The following is a 22,185-nucleotide window of genomic DNA, read 5'->3' as shown; positions in this document are numbered from 1 at the left end:
GACGACCGACACCGAGGCTTACAGCGACCGAGGCTTGAGCCCAACAAATAAATAATTAATGCGTTTCTATTCTTTTACTTTGAGTTTTTAATATTTAGTTTGAATTAAAACACAACTGCTTTTGTTTCTTGTCGGAGCGGTGAAAATTGTTCACCTTTGCATTTAAAAAAAAAAATCATTACAAAATATATTCTTGAGCATTAAAATTGATCAATTCGTTTGACTAATTTCTATTGATTAGTTTTTTTTCGCTTTTACTTTTTCTTCTGCACGATATCATATGTGCAATGGTATCGACTTTTTTGTGAATCAAATGAAAAATGTGTGTGTGTGTGTGTGTGTATGTCACGTAGAAGATTGAAGCGAGCGCGATGAAAGTAACGTTACAAACAACTGACTATTCTCTCCAATTCGATTCATTTTAAAGACTTTTATCCATATTCACTGAAGATATTGTCGATTTGAGTAGAAAATGTCACATAAATTACGCACACACCGAAATAAGTACTAGAAATTGAGATAAAGTGATTTTTTTTTGAATTCGCACTCAAAGTTTTTTTGCGAATGAAAAAAAAATTCCTCATTAGCAAAAAAAACTTTGGGTGCAAATTTAAAAAAAAATCACTTTATCTAAATTTTTAGTACTTATTTCGGTGTGTGTGTGTGCAACATAATAATTCAAGAACATTTCTTTCTTTATCGATTGTGCCGACATTTGAATCTTCCATTGGCAGATGGTTTCGCACAAAGTTCCATAAATAGTATAAAAGCTCAGGAAATCAATAAATATGTTTTTGTTTAAAAGATGAGTAGCACCGTTTTTCTTCTGTTTCGATCGGAATTTCGTGAAAATGGCATAGACTTGCACTAACTGCGTTAAATTTTTTTGAGAACATTCGTTGTCAATTCGGAAAAGAAAAGAAAAACAATGGGAATGTTGAAAATTGCTCTAAATTTGTGACGGTATTTGATTTATATTCAAATATTTTCCGCGATATCGTAAACAGTTGTATTAAAAGTTGATTTTTTTGTTGTTGTTGTTTGGAAATAAATCGCCCATAATTTTTTGTTTTTACTTTGCTGTTTTATTTGTTCCATCCATTCTTCGGCTACTGCGAAATACTCTAAATGTCTTAAACGCTATATTTCATTTTATACATAAAATAGTGTTTAGTATTCATTTTTGTTGTTCTTTGTATTTATGTGAAAATGTTTCATTTGATCCGTTTTGTCAATAAGAAAAAGGAAACATAAAATCGTTTGTAGTAATACTCTCTGTCATTATGGAAGAAGAAAGCTTAAAAATGTGTGTTTTTTTTTTCAATGCATAGCTTCCATTTAATCAATTTATTTTGTTTCTGTTTTTTTCTTCAAATTATGTTTCAACGGAAAGAGAGCAAGAGACAGAAAAAAAGTTGCTCCAAACATAAAAAAAGTTATTTATCTCGTTTTTCTTCTGTCGAAGTTGTCAAAATATTGGCTACTCAAAAACTCTATTATTTAGTCGGTGATTAAATTGTCTGTATATTTGTTTAGCCTAATTTTTTTTTTTCTCTCGTAAATATTACTAAATAAAAATCAAAACGAATTTTGTGATATCGTCATTCATCGATTGTTTTTTTTTTCATTCATTGTAAATGCATAAATTAACATAATACTTTTTCGTTATAATTTAATAGAAAAAAAAATCATGGAAATATATGTACGGATTGAGCTTAATTGTACGAAAAAAAAGGTTGAAACCGAATAAAATGATTGAATTTTTATAATAATCGAAAAAAAGATTCACAATGAAATGTTCAATTAAATATAATATATCTTTGATCAACCACTGTTTCGTATGATGATTTAATAAAATCGTTGATTTACAAATTACAATTCGTTTTTAAAAAAAAAAGAGACAGAAAAAGACGTGAAAATTCAAATGCTGCACATTATGTGACGAACATTATCCTATCGAAATGTTAGTTATTTTGTTTCTATTTCTTGGATTTTACATGCCCATAAACTGAGTGCGTTAGAGTTAAACTAATGCAGCTATATTATCATCATAAATACGTTTTTACTGTTGTTGTTCTTCTTTAGAAACAAGGATAAAATTTTCTGTCGATTTGCCTGCATATGGCAAACGTATCATGTAGTTTGATTCGATCGTTTTTTCATTTACTTAACACTTAAATAGTAATTTCTTGTGTAAATTACTTCCGTTTGTTCTCTCTGCACGGGGGGAAGGGGGAGTTCTAATGGATTATTTCGTTTGTCGAACACGTTTCGTCTGGATCTTCCACAAAGCATACATACACACACACACACCTACGTACACTCTCTCACCAAATATTCATGTTTAGTTTGCTTCTTGTTTGTAATTCGAGGAGGAGCGCATCGGGGACTATTCTGTGCATGTTCTTGTTTGTGCAGTGGGAACACTGTGTGTTTGTGTGTGTGTGTGTATGGTGTTCAAAGTTAAAATGCCTACAGCTAAAACAAACCTTTCTTCTTCTTCTCTTTCTTATCTTTTCCGTCGACGGTCCTGCAAAAAGTGTGTAGAATTTAATAAATCATTCATTTGATTGAATATTCGCACTTATTTGCTATACACATGTCAATAGCCATGATATGATATTTTGTTTTATTTACTCGTTTGTTTTAGTAGTGAATATGAATGAAATATCGTCAAATAACCAAAGAAAAATCAAATTGTTTCGTTTCAACCAATTTTCTTCTTTCGCTTCAAAAATATATGCGTTTTTTTCCTTTTTGAATATGTATGTATGTGTGTGTGTGTGTTAAAAAAAGATGCAAGTTATGTACAAGAGATTAGAGACCTTTAGCCTAAACAAATCATTGGGAAAATAACAATAAAAATAATTGTTAAAATTACAACAGATTTCTCGTTTTTTCTTCTCTTTTCTATGCTTGGATTTTTTTTTTTAAATCAGTTAGTGTTTTTTTCTCAAAACAAAAATAAAAAGTGATTTGATTTTTGTTTTCAGTGCTGAAAATCAATATAAATCAAAAAAACGGACGATTATTTATTGCTTGTATCCCAGCAATTTGTCTGCTTAGCAGCAATGATAATAATTAGTTTTAATATGGTGATATGAATTTGAATCCCTTACAAACTACGAATGCCACTAATTATTGTTGGGATGCAAAATGAATGTCATATACATACACCCACAGAATAAGGAGAGACAAAAAAGCCAAAAGAATAAATAAATAAAGCGACACGACCATCAGACGACCATTCAACAAATACAAAGCTACACAGTGCAACGAATAATAACAGCAACGAAATTAGAAAACAAGAACAAAACAAATGATATGTACCCATTAAAATATGAAAAATTAAAATTATTCACCATTTTTTCGAATCAATTTCGACAGTTTTATTTATGCAGTACAAAAACATTATTTTCTTTGATTACAATTTTACAAAAAATGTCTTCAATGAAAAATTAATTAAAAAAAAAAATACAGAAAAAGTGACAGACAGAGAAAAAACAAACGGGGATATAATATGTTCAATAGGAAATTTATATAAAAAAAAGAGTTCTAAACAAAATGAGTGTCTAAATTTAAAGATGCAAATAATGATAATTAAATGCACTATATAGGATAGGACTAATTGCTAAGATTCTATCAATTGCTTTCAATTGACATTGAAATGTTCGCCAATTGGCGTAACTGTGACTTCTTTTTAAAATGACTTTGAGGTTCGTTTTTTTTTGTTCCTTTGAAAATTGTGTCGGTTTTTTTTATTAAAATTTTTTACGATACATAAAAAATCCAATAAAATTGGCAATATTTAGTTGCCATATTTTTGAGTTGGGGACATTATTTCTGAAATGTTTTGTCTCATTCGTGTTCAAATGGAGCCGAGACAAATCAATAGAAATCGATTCGGAAGGAAGAAAACTGATTGAATATTAGGTAACTAGGGTGATTCTCAACACACAAAAAAAATCGGCAATGACGCGGTACGATGGGGCGGGAAGAAGCCAAGTAAATACACTTTAAGTCATCCGAATGTCAACGAATCATGGACTTGTTGTATTATTTTTTTTCATGGACTCAAACTACAATACTGGTGCACACAAAGAGAATGGTGATCGGTTTCTTAACAATGTACATGAATCGCGGGAGAAAAACAATTTGTGGAATACGGTGACTTAAGACTCGAATTAATTTTCTTCTAAAGCATCATTTTTAACAAATGTTATCCTTTTGTTTTTGATTTCGTACGAATACAGACTACTTGTAGATTGGACTTGTCTTTTTTGCATTTCTAAATATAAATATATTATTTTCTATCAACTTAATGCTAAAAAAAAGCAATTTAAAGCGATTAAAGTTTTGTCAGCGGCTGCAGTATGAAAATTTTCTGTAATTTTTATCTCTCTCTTTTTCTCTCTCACTCACTAAGGTTTGAATAAATAGAATAGGGAGTTCAGAGGAACACCGATCTATCTTGTTTCGTCCCTATGTAAAAATCAAATTGAGTTTCGTGTTTCGTGTTGATGGTGGTGTTGTTGTTGTTGTTGGAGTAGAGAGAGAGCTGTGTTACCAGTAAGTATTAATGTATCTGTGTGTATGTTATGTATGTGTCGATATGCATTTTGTATTTTTAAAAAAAGAAGTATTTATGTGTGCGGATGGGGGTATTCCGCGCTCAATCTCTATTTCATTTCGTGATTTTCTTGAGACAGCGTCGAGACAGAGCTATGCGTGGTTGTGTACACCCTGGCATTATTATCTGGAGCACCGAAGCTTGTATGTCGGCGTAACAGTGATCCAAACACTCGACGACTTTTCGATTCGTCCGAGCCGCGCGACGTCAATGAACCAGTCCTGTGGGAAATGATTTGTTGTGATTCGGTATATTGTTTTTGAATTTTTTGTTTGTTTATTTTTGGTTTGATTTTTGTGTAATTGTGCGAGTAGCCCACAACACATCACGTGGGTGTGGGGCTATAAATGGCGAAAATCGTGTGATCTTTTCTTCTTCTTTTCATTTTTAGCAAAAAAAAATCAAGAGGGAATTCACATCACACAAGGAACAAGGATAAGCTGAATCAGAAGCAAATACAGTTAATGAGAGTCAAATTGTCACCACCAAATACGAATCGTTTGATTGGTTGCTTCGATTCGATTTGTTAATTAAAAGCACGAATCGGAATGTTTATTACGCGAAAGAGTTTTCTTTGGTTTAACTCAATGATTTCATAGAATCAACCGGAAGCACTAAAGCGATAGATTAATTAGCCAATAGAGATAACTACATTTTAAAGAGAAATCGATGTCGATATTAGTCAAGTCTGTCAACATTTCAAAGAGAAACAGAATGAAATGATTCAGAGGATACAATTTTTAAAAAAAAATTGTGTTTTCTTTTCAGTCAAATAAATTCGGCTAAAGTTCTACGCTCATCATCCAAAACCAGAAGAAAAAAAATCTAAACTTCAAAACACTGCCATCCATTTTAAATGCATTCGAAATGAAAATAGGTTCCAAACATTTTCTATCAAATTAAAATATTAACCAAAATATTAAATTTCTTTTCTGAATTGTTTTTTTTCTGTTTCTGTCCTATTATATCCCAGTTTGTGTAAGAAAAAAGTCAAAAGGTTTTTCCATTTCGTTAATAAAGCAAACAATTGTCTTTGTAAACAAAAAAAAAAATCAAATGAATTTCAACTCACACTCTTCCCAATAGCAATATAGAAATGATGAAAAACGAAATCATAAAATAAAAATTAATAATAAAATGTTAAATGAAAACAGCATAATACAAACACATTCACGGAACAGAGATGAAAAAAGTAGCGATAGAAAATTGTCCAATTAGAACTATGTTTAATGATTAGGCATTTAAGTTAAATTGACAAATTATTGATGTTATTGCATTCAAATTGGTGGATGGAATGAGAGAAAAAAAAATATATATGGATGAATGGAAATGTTTTCATACAAAAAAAAATATATGTTTGAATATGGTTAAATTCATTTGTAACTGTTGGATGAATATTATATTTGCGTATCGTATTCGGGTTACTTTCGATGGATTTGGTTTATTATTGAAAGTGATTTTGGTTAAATGGTATTTTATCTATCTCGCTGATTTTTTTAAACTTAAAAAGAAGACGATTGTTAAAAAAAAATCACATGAATTCTTGCTACCTCGTTTGGTGAATTTTTTGGCATTTTTGCACGGGATTACCATTTCGATTCCAAAAAGGTTTTTTTTCCCTTTCTGTTTCGCAACTAAAAAGTTCTTATGTAATCCAGGGAAATGGAAATTGATAATTGCGTGCAAAACGCCAATTTACCAAAAAAAAAATGAACAAATGGGAAATGAATATAACGAGCACATGAAAAAATTGGGTGCAGTTTGTACTTACTCTTTGCTATTTGCTTCAAGGCTGCGTCGTTTTAATTCATCCACAGTGATGCCATTTGTGCTCTCCCATTCGTGTTTCTCTTGTTCGAATGCACGTTTGCGCTCCTCCAACTCGCGAATTTGCATTTCCAACGCCTGAACACCAGAACAAGCAAAGATGGATTAGAATTAGAAGTTGATTTAAGTGGTTACAGTCATCAATGAATGGAGAGAGAGTGGGAGAGAGAGAGAGAAAGAAAGAAGAGAGAGGAAAGAACGGGCTTTTGGCTTACCTTCTTGCGTTCTTCGTGTCGTCGAGTCAGTTCAGCCTCGGAGTCTTTGAGTTTTTGCTTCTTCTCTTTGACTTTCATTTCGAACACTTGTTCCATTTCAGCCTCCATTTTCTTCATTTTCATGTCGTGTTCGCGCTTTTCTTCTTCCATTTGGGCCAATGGATTCCTGGGGCGGGTGCAAAGCAAAGAGATAAAATGTTAAGTATCTGGCATTTTCATGTCAATCCGAAAATATTGTTAACACAATACTCCTTTCTGTTATTTAATTTATTTTTATTCACAATTTCTTTACAGTTCAAGTGTGTGTGTGTGTCACTCATCGGATTGCACCCCGATAGAAGTGACAATGGCAATGAGTGGGGAAATAGGGAGAGAGAAAAAGTCAGGCAGGCACAAATGCAACAACATGAAACGTGTGACAGAGAGAATGTGTGCATTCAGGCCGCTATATATGCATATGTAAAAAGAATAACATTGAATGATGTTTTGATGCGTTTTTTGTTTTTTTTTTCTTTCAAATTTGTACGATTGACAAAGAAAAATGAATTCTATGACATGACTTAGCTTAAAATGGAAACAAAAGCATTCGTGTTTATGTTACGTTGATGTTTTAATAGATTCCGATATTGAGTTTATTACTCTTTTTTTTCTGGTACAATTATGTAAATAGGTAGCAAATACGGGGATGGTTTTTACAATCGCAACATTATGTTGGCGTTTTGTGTTTCAATCAAACTTTTTCGCTGCATTTTTCTTACATACACATTTTGGCAATTGACTTCAAGCGGTTCCATTTCGATGTACAAACGAGAAAAAAGAAAACGAACAAAAACATAACCAGGAATTTATCGTGCTCGCGATTATTCGAATAAATCATAAATCAGAGTGCAATTAGAAACAAAATGGTATGGAAAATCCGGAAAAAAAAAATTTCCAAACAAAAAAGTTAAAAAAAAAACCAGAACAATCGGTGTCTCACACGCGACAGACGGAAGAAGAAAAAATAGAAAAAAAGAAAAATTGACTCACAAAACACACTTACCACACAGTCATAAACGAGTTCATAACGCCTTGATTGCATAAACTGGGATTAAGGTTTTCCGTTGATTAATTTGGTATATGAAAGAGATATTCGTTTTTTTGTGTTTTCAAACACTAGTGTTACTATAAGGTACATTTTAAAAATGAAGCAAATTATGAAAATCACAAAAGCCAACACAAAATGAAAGACAAAAAAAAATTATAAAATTCAATCAACTAATGAAAAAGGGAATCGAAGGGTGAAATTCGGCTGATGTGGTCAATTCAACGAAATGATAAAATATTCGGGTTTTTACGAGAAAAGAAATTCGAGTGTGGAAATGTTGATGCCAATCAAAAGTGTGTGTGCGTATATATATTTATCTGAAATTTTGAATGAAGTGGTTTCTTTTTCGGGGTGGTATGAAAAACACTAAGGGCTACTTGAATTGTTCATTATGTGAACAGTTTGAGCTATCTAAATAGTAATGCTTCATCTATTCCCAATCCAGTTCAGTGATCAATGACTTTTCACACGCAACAGGACGATATAATTGATACGGGAAGTATTGACAAGAAGAGAAAAAAAAACCAAGGAGAGGCAGACAAACTATAATGAACAACAACAAAAAATGAAAACGCTAACACGTTCTTTTTCATAGATGGGTGGAATGCTTAATCCTTTACTTACTTGTTACTTAAGCGTGATTGCTTGCCATCTGTGCCAAGGCCGGCCAATTTTCGACAACGGTAGTTTTCGTAGTGAACATTATTTGTGACATCCTTCAAATCTTGCAAATGTGTTCGAATGATCATGTTGCGCAGAGCGATAAAGTCACAATGATCCAAATTTTCCACTGAAAAATGTTTTTAACCAAGAAAAATCCGATAAAATTGGAAATTACCAATTTGCAACGATTTTGATTGGAAGAATTCGAGAAACTCACCTTCGGCTGTACCCCATGGATATCTGCGTCCACGAACCTTGCGACCGTCAATTTCAACCACGGAATTAGCTCCTACAATTGCGAATGGAACTCGGCTTCGGAGTTGTCTTAACACTTTAGCCTCCTCTTCATCTTCAAGTGGCTCCGGGAAATCATAGATTTTGATTTTGTGTTGCGCAATTTCGTTCAAAATCTAAATGCAGACGAGCCAAATATGTGAGTGAGTTATTAAAAGGGAGATTCTTTTTTGTCGCGACCAAAATGTTTCATTTTCATAAGTCTCTACAGAAGAGAACCTCCATGGATGCATTACCTGTTTTTTGAACAACTGAACCTCTTCGGGTGTCATAGTGTCAGCCTTTGCGATGACCGGTATGATGTTAACTTTATCGCAGAGTCGTTGCATAAACTCCACATCAAGCGGTTTCAAACCGTGACCCGACGGTGCAATGAAGTAGAGACAAGAATGAACACGATTATCGGTTAATGCCTTGCGGTGAACACGCGATTCGGCCGTTAGATACTCCTCGTATTTTGCTTCGACAAAATCAATAATCGGTACCCAGCAGTTGCTGTTATCGACGGCATCGCCAAATCCGGGCGTATCGACAACGGTCAATGTTAGATTGACGCCATTCTCTTTTAACAAAACTTTGGTGGTTTCAACAGCTACGGTCTTTTTAATGCGATGCGACGGTCCCGGATGTTGATCTTGATTATAGATATCAGCCAAAAACATTGAATTGATCAATGTGGATTTGCCAAGACCACTTTCGCCAACAACCATCAGTGTGAATTCAAAACCTCGTTTTACCGCCTTTCGATACACTTGATTCGGTAGATTTGCAAAGCCAACATAGCCATCTAGCTCCTTTGGCTTTGGCCGAATTATAGTCTGTTGCTGTTGTATCAATTGTTGTTGTTGCTGCAATTGCTTCTCTTTGTCTAGACGTTCACTTACAATCTTATTCGAATCCTGATGATTGTTTTCGATGTTCTTGTGATTGTTTGCCTCTTTTAGACTGATGCTGTTCAAGCTGTTTATGACATTGTTCATTGCCGTAGTCGGTGTACTGGCATTCGAATGATTATTTACTGTTGTATTCTTTTCCGATGTCGGTGTTCCACTTCCATTTGTCTAATTGACAAAAAAAAACGAGAAAAAAACTCATGTTCATCGGAATTTGTACGAAAAATTGGGATTTTTTTGTTGTTTCTAGTAGAAGAAGAAAATCTTGGAAATTTGAAATTTGGAAAAAAAGGAATTGGAGCATTCAATTTGACTAAATGCATGCATAAACAGTAATGATATAGTTTAATGCCAGACAAAGATGAGAGTAATGTATGTTGATTATTATGTGAAATTGTGGGAAAGGAAACCGTCATACTTGCGCACTCAATGATGAATTTACGTGATTAATATGTGGTGGATTCGGTGGCGGTTCCATTGGACTGTGTTGAGATTGTTGCGATTCGGATTTGAAAAACATTTCACGTTTCGTTTGCAACTGAAAGAAGAACGCATTTTACGGAAAGGAAGAAAAAAGAAAGAGAAAAACGAAAAAAAATGATAATCAAAAAACTTTAACAAACAAAAAGGAATAAATTATGAATATAAAAATACATAAAAACGACGATGACGACGACGATGACGACGACGATGACGGATAATAAAATAACGTCTTTTTTTCTTGCTTAAATATAAAACTGAACACGACAAACACAGGATAAACAGGTTATATGTTATAGAAAAACAAAACAAATTCATTGAACGTTTTGATCTCACATTGCCATTCAATGTCAATATTTTCTTGACTCTTTCATTTTATTCGGACCGAAAAACAATCGTTGCTATAGATTTTGTATTTACAAGTTCAAGTTATTGACCACAAAAATTGCCACCATTAAATACCGCATGTGTTCGTTGAAAAACGAGAAAAGTAAAACCTCTCAAAAAACATCGACAGCAACGACAACAACAACAACAACAACACAAAAAATCATTGCATGCAAAATGGCAAACCAACGCACAAATGTACATATGTACAGTTATCACGAGCACCTTTTATATGACGGGGTCTTTTACGCTTATTTTTTCTCCCCGTACAGTTTCAGCTACTACTAAATTTACATGATACTTATTCACTCTCTACACTAGTAGCTAGCATAATTAATAGCGACACGTTACGCACTTATTAAATTGAATGATTCACTCACTTAATTACAACTAAAACACACAACACCAAGCATGCAATTTATAGCGAAATAAGCGCAAAATAAAGACAGCATAAATCCAATCAAAAGTAAGTTGAACAGAGAAAAATTCAGAATTCGAACGACTCCTACTAAAATGTATTCTAATTAAAATGTCAAAATTGATTTAGTTTTTGGAAAACATTTTGATGAATTTTGGTAATGGTAAAATTGCCAATAAGAGAAGAGTGTTAGTAGTTAGATTTAGGTCAGTCTACTAAAACAAATTGAATTTTTGTCCTTTTTTTTCACAAGTCGTTCAAATTCAGGCGACGATAAAAGACAAAACGGGTTAGTGGAACAACGAAAGCATTACGAATTTTACTTAAACTCCTTAAGTCGAAACGCAAAGTGCAGACACATAATGCCGAAAATCTCATAAGTTTCATTCGATTTGAGGCTTTGTTACGATTTGTTTGCTTCAATCAAATTATTAACACCTCGCAATTCAATCAAAAGCATTTTTTTTTCGTTACTTCCAGTTACAATTTCAAACAGAAAAAAAAAAAAATTAAGCACACAAAATGTGGTAAAAATGTTTTAGCATGGTGTGTCAATCGAAAAACGATCGATCAACCAGCGTACAAATTACCAACCATAATTTAATTGTGAAAATTATTTCAATTCTCCCCATTAGATCGCCAATTTGATTGGAAAATCGAAGCGATATCGGGGCTCATGAAACCTTCTACGAAAAGAGCCAACACAAACACACGCACGTACGCATGCACGCGAGGCTCACAAACATAAACGGTAAGAATGCGGTCAAAATGTGGTTCGATCGTGTTTGTTATGGCTCTGAATTGGCGAGCAAGAATTTTCAAATTGTTAACCGTCTATCGCGCTTATCATAGTGTTTTATTTGTCATTTAGTTTCGTTTTCAAACGTTGCTGCTTGTATTGTGTTCGATTATTTTATTTTCTGTGTTTGGAGGAGCATGGATAGTTTTGTCTTACCGAATGCGTTATGCTGCTACTGCCATTCGTAACGCCATCAACTTTATGCAAACCGTTTTTCTTATCTGCATTTGCGGTTAGAGTGGTTGAATTGGCGCTGCTGATCGCACCGTAGCCGCCGTTTTGTTCGAGAATACGTTGTCGTGTTGCCAAACGATCTAAGCTGGCTAATCGATATGAACCTCCGATGCCATCCTTAAATTTTTTTTTTTTGGTTTGGTGGTCATATTACAAAATAAATCATTTTTGTTTGTTTGGTGTTTTTTTTTTCTTTCGATTTTTTGTCTTATGTATAAATCGATATTTTGATTAAAGAAATAAAGTTCCACAAGAAATATACATATATGTTAGTTTGAGGGGGGGGGGGGATGAATGACTTTGACGCTGCTCCTGCTTCAGTTATTCAACAAATTTCATTATGTAGTGCTTCGTTTTGATAGAGGACGATATTCCAAAATTGGCAACAAGCCCATTTGTTTTTCGAAAACTTCTCGAATTAACTCGAAACTCAATCACGACGATTATAAATGATTCGAATAAAAAAAAAACAATTGATGCGTTCAAATTCATTTCGAAACTTTTCAATATTCGAAAAAATTGCATGAAAATGAACTTTTCTACTGAGATGAAAAATATTTGATTCAAAGAATTTAAAGCACACAATGGATGAAGAAATGGGGATATATTTAAAACAGTGAAAACAGAAACAACATCAATAATCTATCTAAATTGGGTGTTTCATTTCAACGAAAACAAAAACGAAGAATATAAAAAAAAAACGGTTGGAGTGTAAAGTATTCTTGGTGAAGTTATGAATGAGAGATGGTTCAAGCCAAACGGCACGTTCTAAGGAAATCTCTAAAATGCGACATATGACGTTCGAATACTCAAGATGTTGTCTACAGATAATGACAGTATGATACAAGACTAAGAAATGTTTGTTGTGAACCCAAGAAAACAAAACAACATCCAATTTGAAAAGTGAGAAACGGGCGCGTTGTTGTCGAAGGGAAAAATGTACAAAGACAGACATTAATCTCAGGCACAATGGAACGAGAACAAAACAAAAAGTTGTCAAATAAAAAATGATTATAAACATGAGCGTAAAACGATGAATACAAACGACGAACGATGGACGATATGATTGAAAAACCAACTCCAACGAAAATAATTTACAAAAAAATGAAATGAATTGTTTTGGTTTGAAATTGTGATATTGTGATGGAAAAAAAAATATATATTCATATGTATATACAGATATTGACGAGAGGGGGACGGGACATTTACATAGGAACTTCGTCATGAAACAACGAGAAACAACTATGCGCACCAAAAATAAACATTTAACAATTCAAGACTCGACTAAAGACGAACACAATATAAGAGACACAATCATTCTTCGAAAATGTAATCGTAATTTCTCTCTCTGCCAAATCGAATGAGAGAGAGAGAGAGAGAGAGAGAGATTGATTGTGTTTATGAAATTTACAATGCACACCTTTTCACGTTCGGCCCGATCAATTTTGGGTCCAGTGCTGAATTCATTGCGATCACGATCGCGATCCACTTTGCTGAATGACGATGAGTATTTGGGCAAAGTCGGTGGTGGAATTGGTCGGGCTGCGATCGCTGGCTTTTCATGTGATTTGTTGACACTGTGAATGCCAGCGGTTGGCGTGGTTGTGGTGCTGCTGAAATTGGCCATGTAGGCGCCGGGAGATGATAGAATGGGTTTTGTGGGTGGAACAGGTGGTGGTGGCCCCGTAACGGGTGCTCCTGGTTGGCCGGTCGGTGTCGATGCTTGCTGTTGTTGCTGTGATTGAGTTTGCACTGGAGCACTCATTATTTAGATTATACCATTTAAAAACAAATTTCGCAGCTTTTTTCGTTCAGTTTTTAATGTTCTTCAAACGTTTCCGCTTCTATCGGATTCGACTCGATTTTTCTGTTCTATTTCTCAGCGCTTGTTTCGTTTTAATTCGCTGTTCTGGTTTTTTGTTCTACACTTAAATTGCTCCTCGAACACAAACAATTGATTCACTTTAAATGCTCACGTCATGAATATGCACATTGAACAACGTTATTTTTTGTTTCGTTTTTCTGTATATCTCGTACTGATCTTGGAATTCGAGGATTCTAATTAAAAACAGTACGCGTTGAACAACGATAAAACCATTTGAGCTCGGACCACTTGTATGTGTGTATACTGTATAAACTTGTATCTTGCACAATGCAACTCTCTTCAGATTGAATGTTTGGCATGTGTTTCCTAATGAAAGAAAAATTTCACATTGAAAAAGTGGTTTCGGTATTATTTTTTTCCCTTTTTCTGCAACAAATACAACGAAATTAATTGCAAACAGACATTTGGCCGATACGCGATCACTTGCTCTGGTCACTACAAAATCGGATGAAAAAAAGAGACTTTACAACGAATTAGGCGAAACGGTCGTCGATATTGATTATTTGCAGCACCGCACTTGATTTGGTCGATGCAACTACCACACTTGATCAACCCATATCAAATGAATTTCATTAATGAAAAAAGTTATTTTTCTCTTGCTCTGCACGAAACAAACAAACAAACGGTTGTCTTGGCATATCTTTTGCTTGTATTCTTGTGTGATATGGTTGCAGTGCAGTCATCGATCATCGTTATTGTAATTGCGATGCGATCTGCTAATTGTGCGTCTGTTTCTGTCAAACCCATTGACAATTGTCTCTCGAACTGTATTAATATAGACATCAATGTGCATTCGTTTACAGTTTGCTTTTCTCTCTCTCTCTCTCTCTTCTTCGTCTTTTCTTTGCATTTCTATTTTGTCGCTCTTCGTTCTTGTTGTCACTGACGCGTACTGACTCAATCGTATTGGGCTCGCAATGCCAAACCCCAAATAGTTTAGTGTGTATCACTGCAAACGCACGTCTGTGGCCAGATTTTCAATGAAATTTATTTTCCTAATACACACGCTCATGATTCATGTAAAGTGCATCGAATAGAAACAATATGCAGTTATTGTGTGTCGTCTTCTGTGGAGTGTGCCTTTTTATTTGTCGGGCTTGTATTTCATAAGCATCGTGCATATGGTTTGTATTTTGATTCGGGCATGTGTGTCTGTGTGTATTCGTACGTACGTTTCATCTTCTCCTTTTTTTTCGTGCTTGTTTAATTGTGATTTTGATTGCACGTCAGAAATAAAACAGAAGAAAAGAAAAAGAAATGAAACATGAGAGTGCGCGCACCAAATTGGAAAATCATACGACGTATTCATTACGAGCTCGGCGCTCAAGAATTAGTAAATGATATAATTATATTTTATAATTTGAAAATGCGCTCAACAGACACACATTACTGCTCCTCTCTTCACAAGCGACAGAACACACAATTCCAAGAAATGAAATGAATGAAGCAACAACAACAACAACCAAAATGGGCTTGAGAGTATTATATTCGCTTGAGTGATTGTTATGAATTATCGCACATACCAAACAAATTACGAACGAAATAAAAGAAAAAACCTTCAAACTCCAAAATGATGTCTCAATAAAGGCTTTCCGAAATAGTTAAACCTTTGCCGCATTTTAACTTTTGGTACATTTTCTTTCGGACTACAACAGTTCGATGCGTAAAGTTGTCAATATTCAGATCATAGAACGAAAATAGGAAACAAAGTAATTCGAATATTAAAATTATCGTTCCATGTGCCAAGCCCATCAAATGGCTTGCGGCGGCAACTAGACGAATCTGTGCACGATGCGCAATGTGCATGTTTGTATATGGAAAATGAAATGCAATTATCTACGTTAAATCGTCCATAGAACACTGCCCAGAATGTCAATGTTGCAGATCCGCGCCGTTTATTCGATATTTAAATGTTTTAAAGTCCCAAAAGCGTGACCAAAAATGCATTCACTCTAAATAAAAAAAAAATCTTTCGTTCTCTCTTTCTCTCCCTCTGTGTTTGAGCGTGTGCGTGCGCTCGTGCTTGTGTATACTTATTTTGGTTTTTGAATGCACCGATAGCTAGTGGGTATGGCAACGACAACGCAACGGCACAAGAACTTTGTTCGATGCATTGCATTGTAATTAAAAGCTGCACTAATCATTGTCATTTAATTATTCGTTTGATGAATGAATGCGACTGGTAATTTCTAGTTTTCGCCATCAAATCAAAATGATTGGCTTTGCTTTATTTCGGATGACGTTCAGCTCCAGTAAATAATTGCGTCGACAATCACCATTTGGCTGCATTCATTGAAGAATGAAAAAACTAACTAGAATGTTTGATGAAGCGAACAAACACAACGAATCGCTTCGATTAATTTCGATTGAATGCGATTTGAAATGAAATCACTTCATTCCCATTAATTAAATGCACGGACCACAAAAATGAATTGAAGCCGATAGTTTTAAATATTTGGTTTCGTTTCCGAAGCAAGTGTGTTTTGTTTGTTGTAGAACAATTTGCGTAATTACTGCACTAGAGTATACTTGATGTGCTGCCAAGAAACAACCCTTAATGCAGATACCTATACCAAAAGGATGATAAATGAAGCACCAAGTGTGTACACGTAGAGAAAAAAAAACGTTGAAATTATATCATCGGTGCAATGAAAGTACGCACACACATGAGAGCGAGAGAGAGAGAGAGAGAGAGAGAGAGAGAGAGAGAGCGAGAAAAGTGCGGAGAAAGAAAACGAGGCAAACATTGTCGTGGTGGACTACCACACCATACATGATTATAATGCATTTCTGCCTTTGAACAACAGTGAAACACTTGAAATGAAAACCGATTACGGAGCACATATGAAGAGCACAGTACTTGACTTCATTTCAATACGGTTTTCATTTTCAAATGAGCTTCCCAGAATCGGTATCTCACATACATGATTATGATGATGATATAGTGAGTTGTGTGTGGATGCCAAGAAGAATCTCTTTTCGTTTGCTTACAATGTTTGCCGCAGCAAAGTGTTACAAGTGGAGAATTTATGTAAAGATTATGGATATTGAGTTTATAGAAGAGCGTTCCTTTTATTCCCCCTCCTTTCTTCTCTTTCATTATATGGCACTACCACCGTCGTCGCCGCCAACGAAATGCATTTAAAAATGTTTTGATCTCGGCCATGGAAAATGGTGCGATAAAAAAAGAGTGATTTTGAATAGGATGGCATGTGTAGGCGCATGACATCGAATCCAAATCGCGCGATATGATCATATATATGCTATGCCGACTTGATATACACATGCAGCTCGTTACAACATCATAACATTGTTGATTTTTATTTCGTTTAAATCTTGATCTTCTTATTTGGAATTCATTTGGATCTCTCACATTGAACTTGATATTCCACGTATTTCCAAATCAACGCCTATTCTATTTCCGAAGACCGTGGAAGATAAAAGACTAATCTTGAAAAACGTTTATTAAATGCAGTTGATGTGTTGGGTTTGTTTGTGATTTCTATTCGCTGCCATACGTCGTGCCAAGTACATGACCTGAACTTGTTTTTGACGTACAGCAAAGAGAAAAAAAATAAGAATTTCAATCAGCCATAACAGAAAAGAGTGCACCCAATTTTCATCAGCATATTTGTTCAACACGTTTTACTCAATTTGAATCAATAAATTTTTGCTTAATTTAATTTGTAAATTGAACGTAATTAATTGCTATGTGCAATTAATGGACATTTGTTTTTCTATCTCTCTATCTCTCTCTCTCTCTCACACTCCCTCCTTTTATATCTCACATGTGCGCAACAATTTTATCAGCACCCATTACGTTATTCAATTATCCAAGCCAAAGAGAACTGAACCATTACAACAGGCAAATCGTCACTTTGTTTCCCGAACAAATTGTACAATACCAGCGAAAAAAAAGCGAGCAGACTGAGAGCGAGATGCACTTCAACTCAAAATGCAGCGTTGACTTTAGCAATGTTTTGCATTTTTTTTGTGTGTTTGTGTGTCGCACGCGTTAATATCGCGCGACATTGGTGCACAAGAATAAAATATCTGCATCCAATTAAGTCAGTGGCGTATTGCATGAAAATGCGCAGCACTTGAATTCAACAATGAAACCATCGAAATAAGCAGCTAATTGTTTCTCACTCTTTTTCGAAAAAAAAAAATGAAATGTAATGACATGCGTTCACCCGTTCATTTCCTAGCCGTTCAATGCTTAGTTCCGTGCATTTTTTTTTTCTTCCGCAGTTCGGTTTTGTAAACAACAGTCGCAAGACATCGGTACGCACGCACGCAAACACACATACACATTACGCTGACAAGTGTTCTTTATTCAATGGATGACATATTTTCGAAATGACAAATCCATGTAAAAACGGAGAAAAGTGCTGACATTTTGCGTTTTACTGATTTAAAAACATAAACAAGAACAACAAAACCAAAAACGGAATTAACTTCCTAGCGCTACTTCTAGTTCTTGTGCACTGCCTCAACCAGAAAATTGGTTTCGTAGGCGTTTTTTTGTTGTTGTTGTTTCTGTCTGCCATGTCGTGCAGGCTAAATGAATTTGTATAGAAAACCAATTTGTAAACTGATCGATTGTTTAATTATATTATCTGTTTGCCACATTGTGTCTCATTCCCTCTTTCTCTGTTCCACTGAATTCATTGTCAAAACAATGAACGCTAAATCATAACAGATATCTATATCTAATGAACGCTAATATAGTAGAAGAAAAAAAAATATATCGGTGTGTCGACCGACAAAAGATAAGACGTTATCAGCAATGGCTCTTTTAGCTTGAACAAACGATAAACATGAAAAGGTTTTTTTTTGTCGATGCTGCTGCTGCGATGGCATTATTAGTGAAATTCAGTGTAATAAATATTTTGTTTGGACATTTAGCTAAATACACACAGTAGACACGGTATATGTAATGTATGTTGATCTGCATTGCATGAGTTAATGGATTTATGAGTGGTTTTTCTGCCCGAAATAAATTATCGAATGCCGTTCCATCTACCAATGGGAATACTTTCAGTTTTGAAGTGAGTCGACCGGGGTCGACAATCGGCAAAAAGTTAAATGTATGTGCGAGTTGAAAAGTCAAATTGATGTCATAAATTTTGATTAGCACGCACATAAATGTGGCATTAAATCGAAGGGATCGAGTATCGAACGAACGTACGAACGCATTCACCAACACATCAAATCGATAAAATAACATTCGTTGCTTGAATGTGAAGCATTTTTGGCCCCCGATTTCTCAATGTATCAACCAAATATAAACACACCAATATTTCTCGCAACATTTCCTGTGCCCAGCTTATTTCTGAGCAAAATAAATACACACCGAATGTTCTCAAGTCGAAGTGAAAAAAAAATTCAACCGAAATATACACACACTCTCCTTCTTTATCGCATATGTGAATGAGCAATGTGGTACGATTTAAAGAAGAAAAAATAAATCTCATCAATGCAGCCGTATGTTTTTGTCAGTGCCGTTGGTTGTCCGGGTATTTCTCGTCTTTTGTAGACGAAAAAAAAAACGAGGAACCAACACACAGCATAAGAACACTATCGTCTGTAAATCCTTGTCTGTGTTCAACGACCACCGCTTATGACTCATAAATGATTTTTTTTTCTCTCTCTCCGTTCGATCAACGAACCAATGAAACAAATAAAACATGGTTGAAGTTTGAGCTGTGAGTTTTGTTTCTTTTTTTATTCTTCATGTTGCAAAATTTGCTGCATCTGTAAGCAAAAAAAAAATCGGTTGACGACGTGCGAAAAAGACAGCCCGAACATCGAAACCAAGACGTAGCGAAAATAGTGTGTGTGTATGTGTCATTTTTTGCATGGAATGTATATGCGATGCGTTGGTTTTTTGTTTAAAATAAAAACTGCTAAAATAAACTTCATACACACACAGCGCAGGCACACGATTCCAGTGAAAAAGAAAATAAATTTAAAAAAACAACCATACGACGCAACAAAATGCAGAAATGAAAAATGACAAGGAGAATTAAGAAAAAAATTGGTTACAATATTTTTTTTTCATTCGATCGATGAATTTATGCTGATATCAAGGAGTAAGAACGCAAACCGATAAACCCACACACACAGAGAGAAAAAGAGAGAGAGACATAGCCACAATATACACCGTTCGAATGCATCGTGTGCATGGCACTCATAGGAACAGGACACGTCGAACATTTTACTGTTGCCGTTGCTCTTGCTTCTTTTCTTCGCTGTTAGGATGCATGCGGCGAATGCAGCCAAAACAGAAATTGGCTCGGTCGATGCGGTTCAAATGCATGAAATTCATTGGAAAACAACGTATGTGTGACATGTTTTCGTAGGATATAGACAGAGAGAGTGTGTGTGTGAGAGAGAGAGAGAGAGAAAGAGAGAGTGAGAGAGAAGTTTTTTGTCATAAATTGAAGAGTTCGATGGAACTGAAGTGTCCGACCAAAGTGAAAACAGCACGTATTCCATCTATGTCGTATGAATCGAAAAAATGGAGAAAACTGAAGACGTTTAATCAGAAATCAAGACGCTAAAACCACAAGCAAAACATTGAGGTTTGAATGTTTGAGCTATGCACAGCGAAATGCTGCTGATATAGTCAAATTGAATGCCTTCAAAATTGCTGTGTCGTATCATATTCACACTGTGTGTGTGTGTTTTTTTCCAAGTACTGGTGTTCATTTGAAATCGTCGTTACCGAACACACATCGATTTTGCACTTAACAGTCTCAACTGTCGTTCATACAATGACACTTTTTTTTCAATCATTCGTGTTAAATTGGCTCCACACTCTGGATGACTGCAATTAGGAATGTCTGTTTTCAATGCGACAATTCCGGGAATTTGAAACGCTGAATGATTTGGATAGGTTTTTTTTCTCTTTCATACATTTGACATTTTCATGAAAATTATGCACCCCTTCAGTTTATTTACAAATGGTGTATCTGGTATGTTTGCATGGCTTGTTTTTTTCTACGCCACCAACACAATCACGAACGAACATACAGTGTCGCTACGAGAGCGAGAGAGAGAAAGGAAGTATGTGAGAGCGAGAGTACGCACATACTGTTGAAAATGGGCCCGTACCGAACCATACACTGAAGATTGCGAGGAGAATCGATTTCATCGTGCAAATTAGATTTGCCCTTTATTCGCCTCTTTTTGCCGTGTGTTTTTGTCATACGCAAAAATAAATAACGCTTTCACATTTCGAGCTCATTCACTTCATTACTTCTTCTCGTGTTTTGTTGTTTCTAACAAAAAAATTCACTCAAACTCCAATCTGGAGTGTCCTTGATTCCTTGTTCTTCAATCACTCCGTTAGATTCAAATCACCGTTTCACCAAAAAAAAAAGAAGAAAAGAAAAATTCACACGAAAGCACATTCGTTTCTTCGGCTAACAACACACTAAATCGATCCGCTTTCATCGCCAAATGACTGTTTGTTTCATTTTCGTTGTTTGTTTGTTTGCATATCAAAATAGAATAAGTGCAGGAAATTTTTTTTATTCGTTTTCTTTTTCTCGTCAAAATACCGTAAACGACGCGCGATTAATCCTTTCTATACGAAACCGAACGAACACATAATTTTTTTCTCTTTCGTATGTGGATAGAAAAGTACACACAGAGAGTAACGTGAAACTGGAATGAAAGAAAAAAAGAAATACACAAAACACACTTCTTCACTTTGCAACGAAGAAGTCTGCACTGAACGCAACTACAATCGAGTATTGCCCGATAAATGTGCATGGGAAGTGTGTGTATGTAAAAATTGAGTGCGGAATGAGCAGGCACAGACACAGCCATGAAACAGTCGAAAAAGGGACAAGGAAACAACTGTGCGAATGACAGAGATAGAACGGTTCTTTAGTGTATCGAATACACTGTCAGTTGCGCCTTTACACAGAATGATCCATTCATTTTTGGCTCGATTTGGGATGCTTGTGTGTTGCCGCACACGGCGAGTGTATTTTACCAACACAAACCTATCGAAGTTGCTCGAAGGCGCGCGCTCTATATTACAACACAGACACTGAGTGTGTACACCACTGAGTCGAAAATTGTGTTTGAGTAGAATTTTGTGTTGTGATGTTTGCTGTTGTATGTATTCACAGGGAAACCGGACCGTATCATTCTATCCATCTGCTTTACACATGCATTGCGCATATGACATCGTGTGCGTTTGAGCTACATTCTTGACTTTGATAATACTCTGGCTCTTGGCATGCGAGTGAATTTTGTTTGATTTTTTTTGCGCATAAGTCAGTCAGACAAACGGTGCTGGCGTTTTCACTCTATCTATCTCTCTCTCTCTCTCTCTCTCTCTCTCTCTCTCTCTCT

General features: G+C 35.1%; 1 protein-coding gene across 30 annotated transcripts; it reads right to left on the bottom strand.

Moving 5' to 3' along the window:
- Positions 1-1,062: 1,062 nt before the first annotated feature.
- Positions 1,063-22,095, bottom strand: LOC129576974 (septin-7). 30 transcript variants are annotated; one of them, XM_055463239.1, is made up of 11 exons: positions 21,381-21,584; positions 13,348-14,118; positions 11,850-12,044; positions 10,028-10,147; positions 8,953-9,777; positions 8,640-8,832; positions 8,384-8,549; positions 7,715-7,756; positions 6,673-6,838; positions 6,402-6,535; positions 1,063-2,530 (listed from the first exon to the last, which is right to left on the bottom strand). In XM_055463239.1, exons 2-11 carry the CDS (start codon positions 13,690-13,692, stop codon positions 2,479-2,481), a joined length of 2,238 nt encoding a protein of 745 aa, XP_055319214.1. In that variant the 5' UTR covers positions 13,693-14,118; positions 21,381-21,584; the 3' UTR covers positions 1,063-2,478. The 30 variants fall into 30 exon arrangements, with proteins under 30 accessions (XP_055319214.1, XP_055319215.1, XP_055319218.1 ...); XM_055463231.1 differs by lacking the exon at positions 1,063-2,530 and adding an exon at positions 3,365-4,851 and having other exon boundaries at positions 21,381-22,095; XM_055463240.1 differs by lacking the exon at positions 7,715-7,756 and having other exon boundaries at positions 21,381-21,587.
- Between the last annotated feature and the right edge of the window lie 90 nt (positions 22,096-22,185).

This window comes from Sitodiplosis mosellana, unplaced genomic scaffold (assembly GCF_009176505.1).
Source record: "Sitodiplosis mosellana isolate CC-2019 unplaced genomic scaffold, AAFC_SMos_1.0 Smas_scaffold_6191, whole genome shotgun sequence".
In the NCBI taxonomy this organism is placed as follows: Eukaryota; Metazoa; Arthropoda; class Insecta; order Diptera; family Cecidomyiidae; genus Sitodiplosis; species Sitodiplosis mosellana.
The sequence above is the reverse complement of the archived record's forward strand: the minus strand, read 5'-3'. Positions and strand labels throughout refer to the sequence as shown.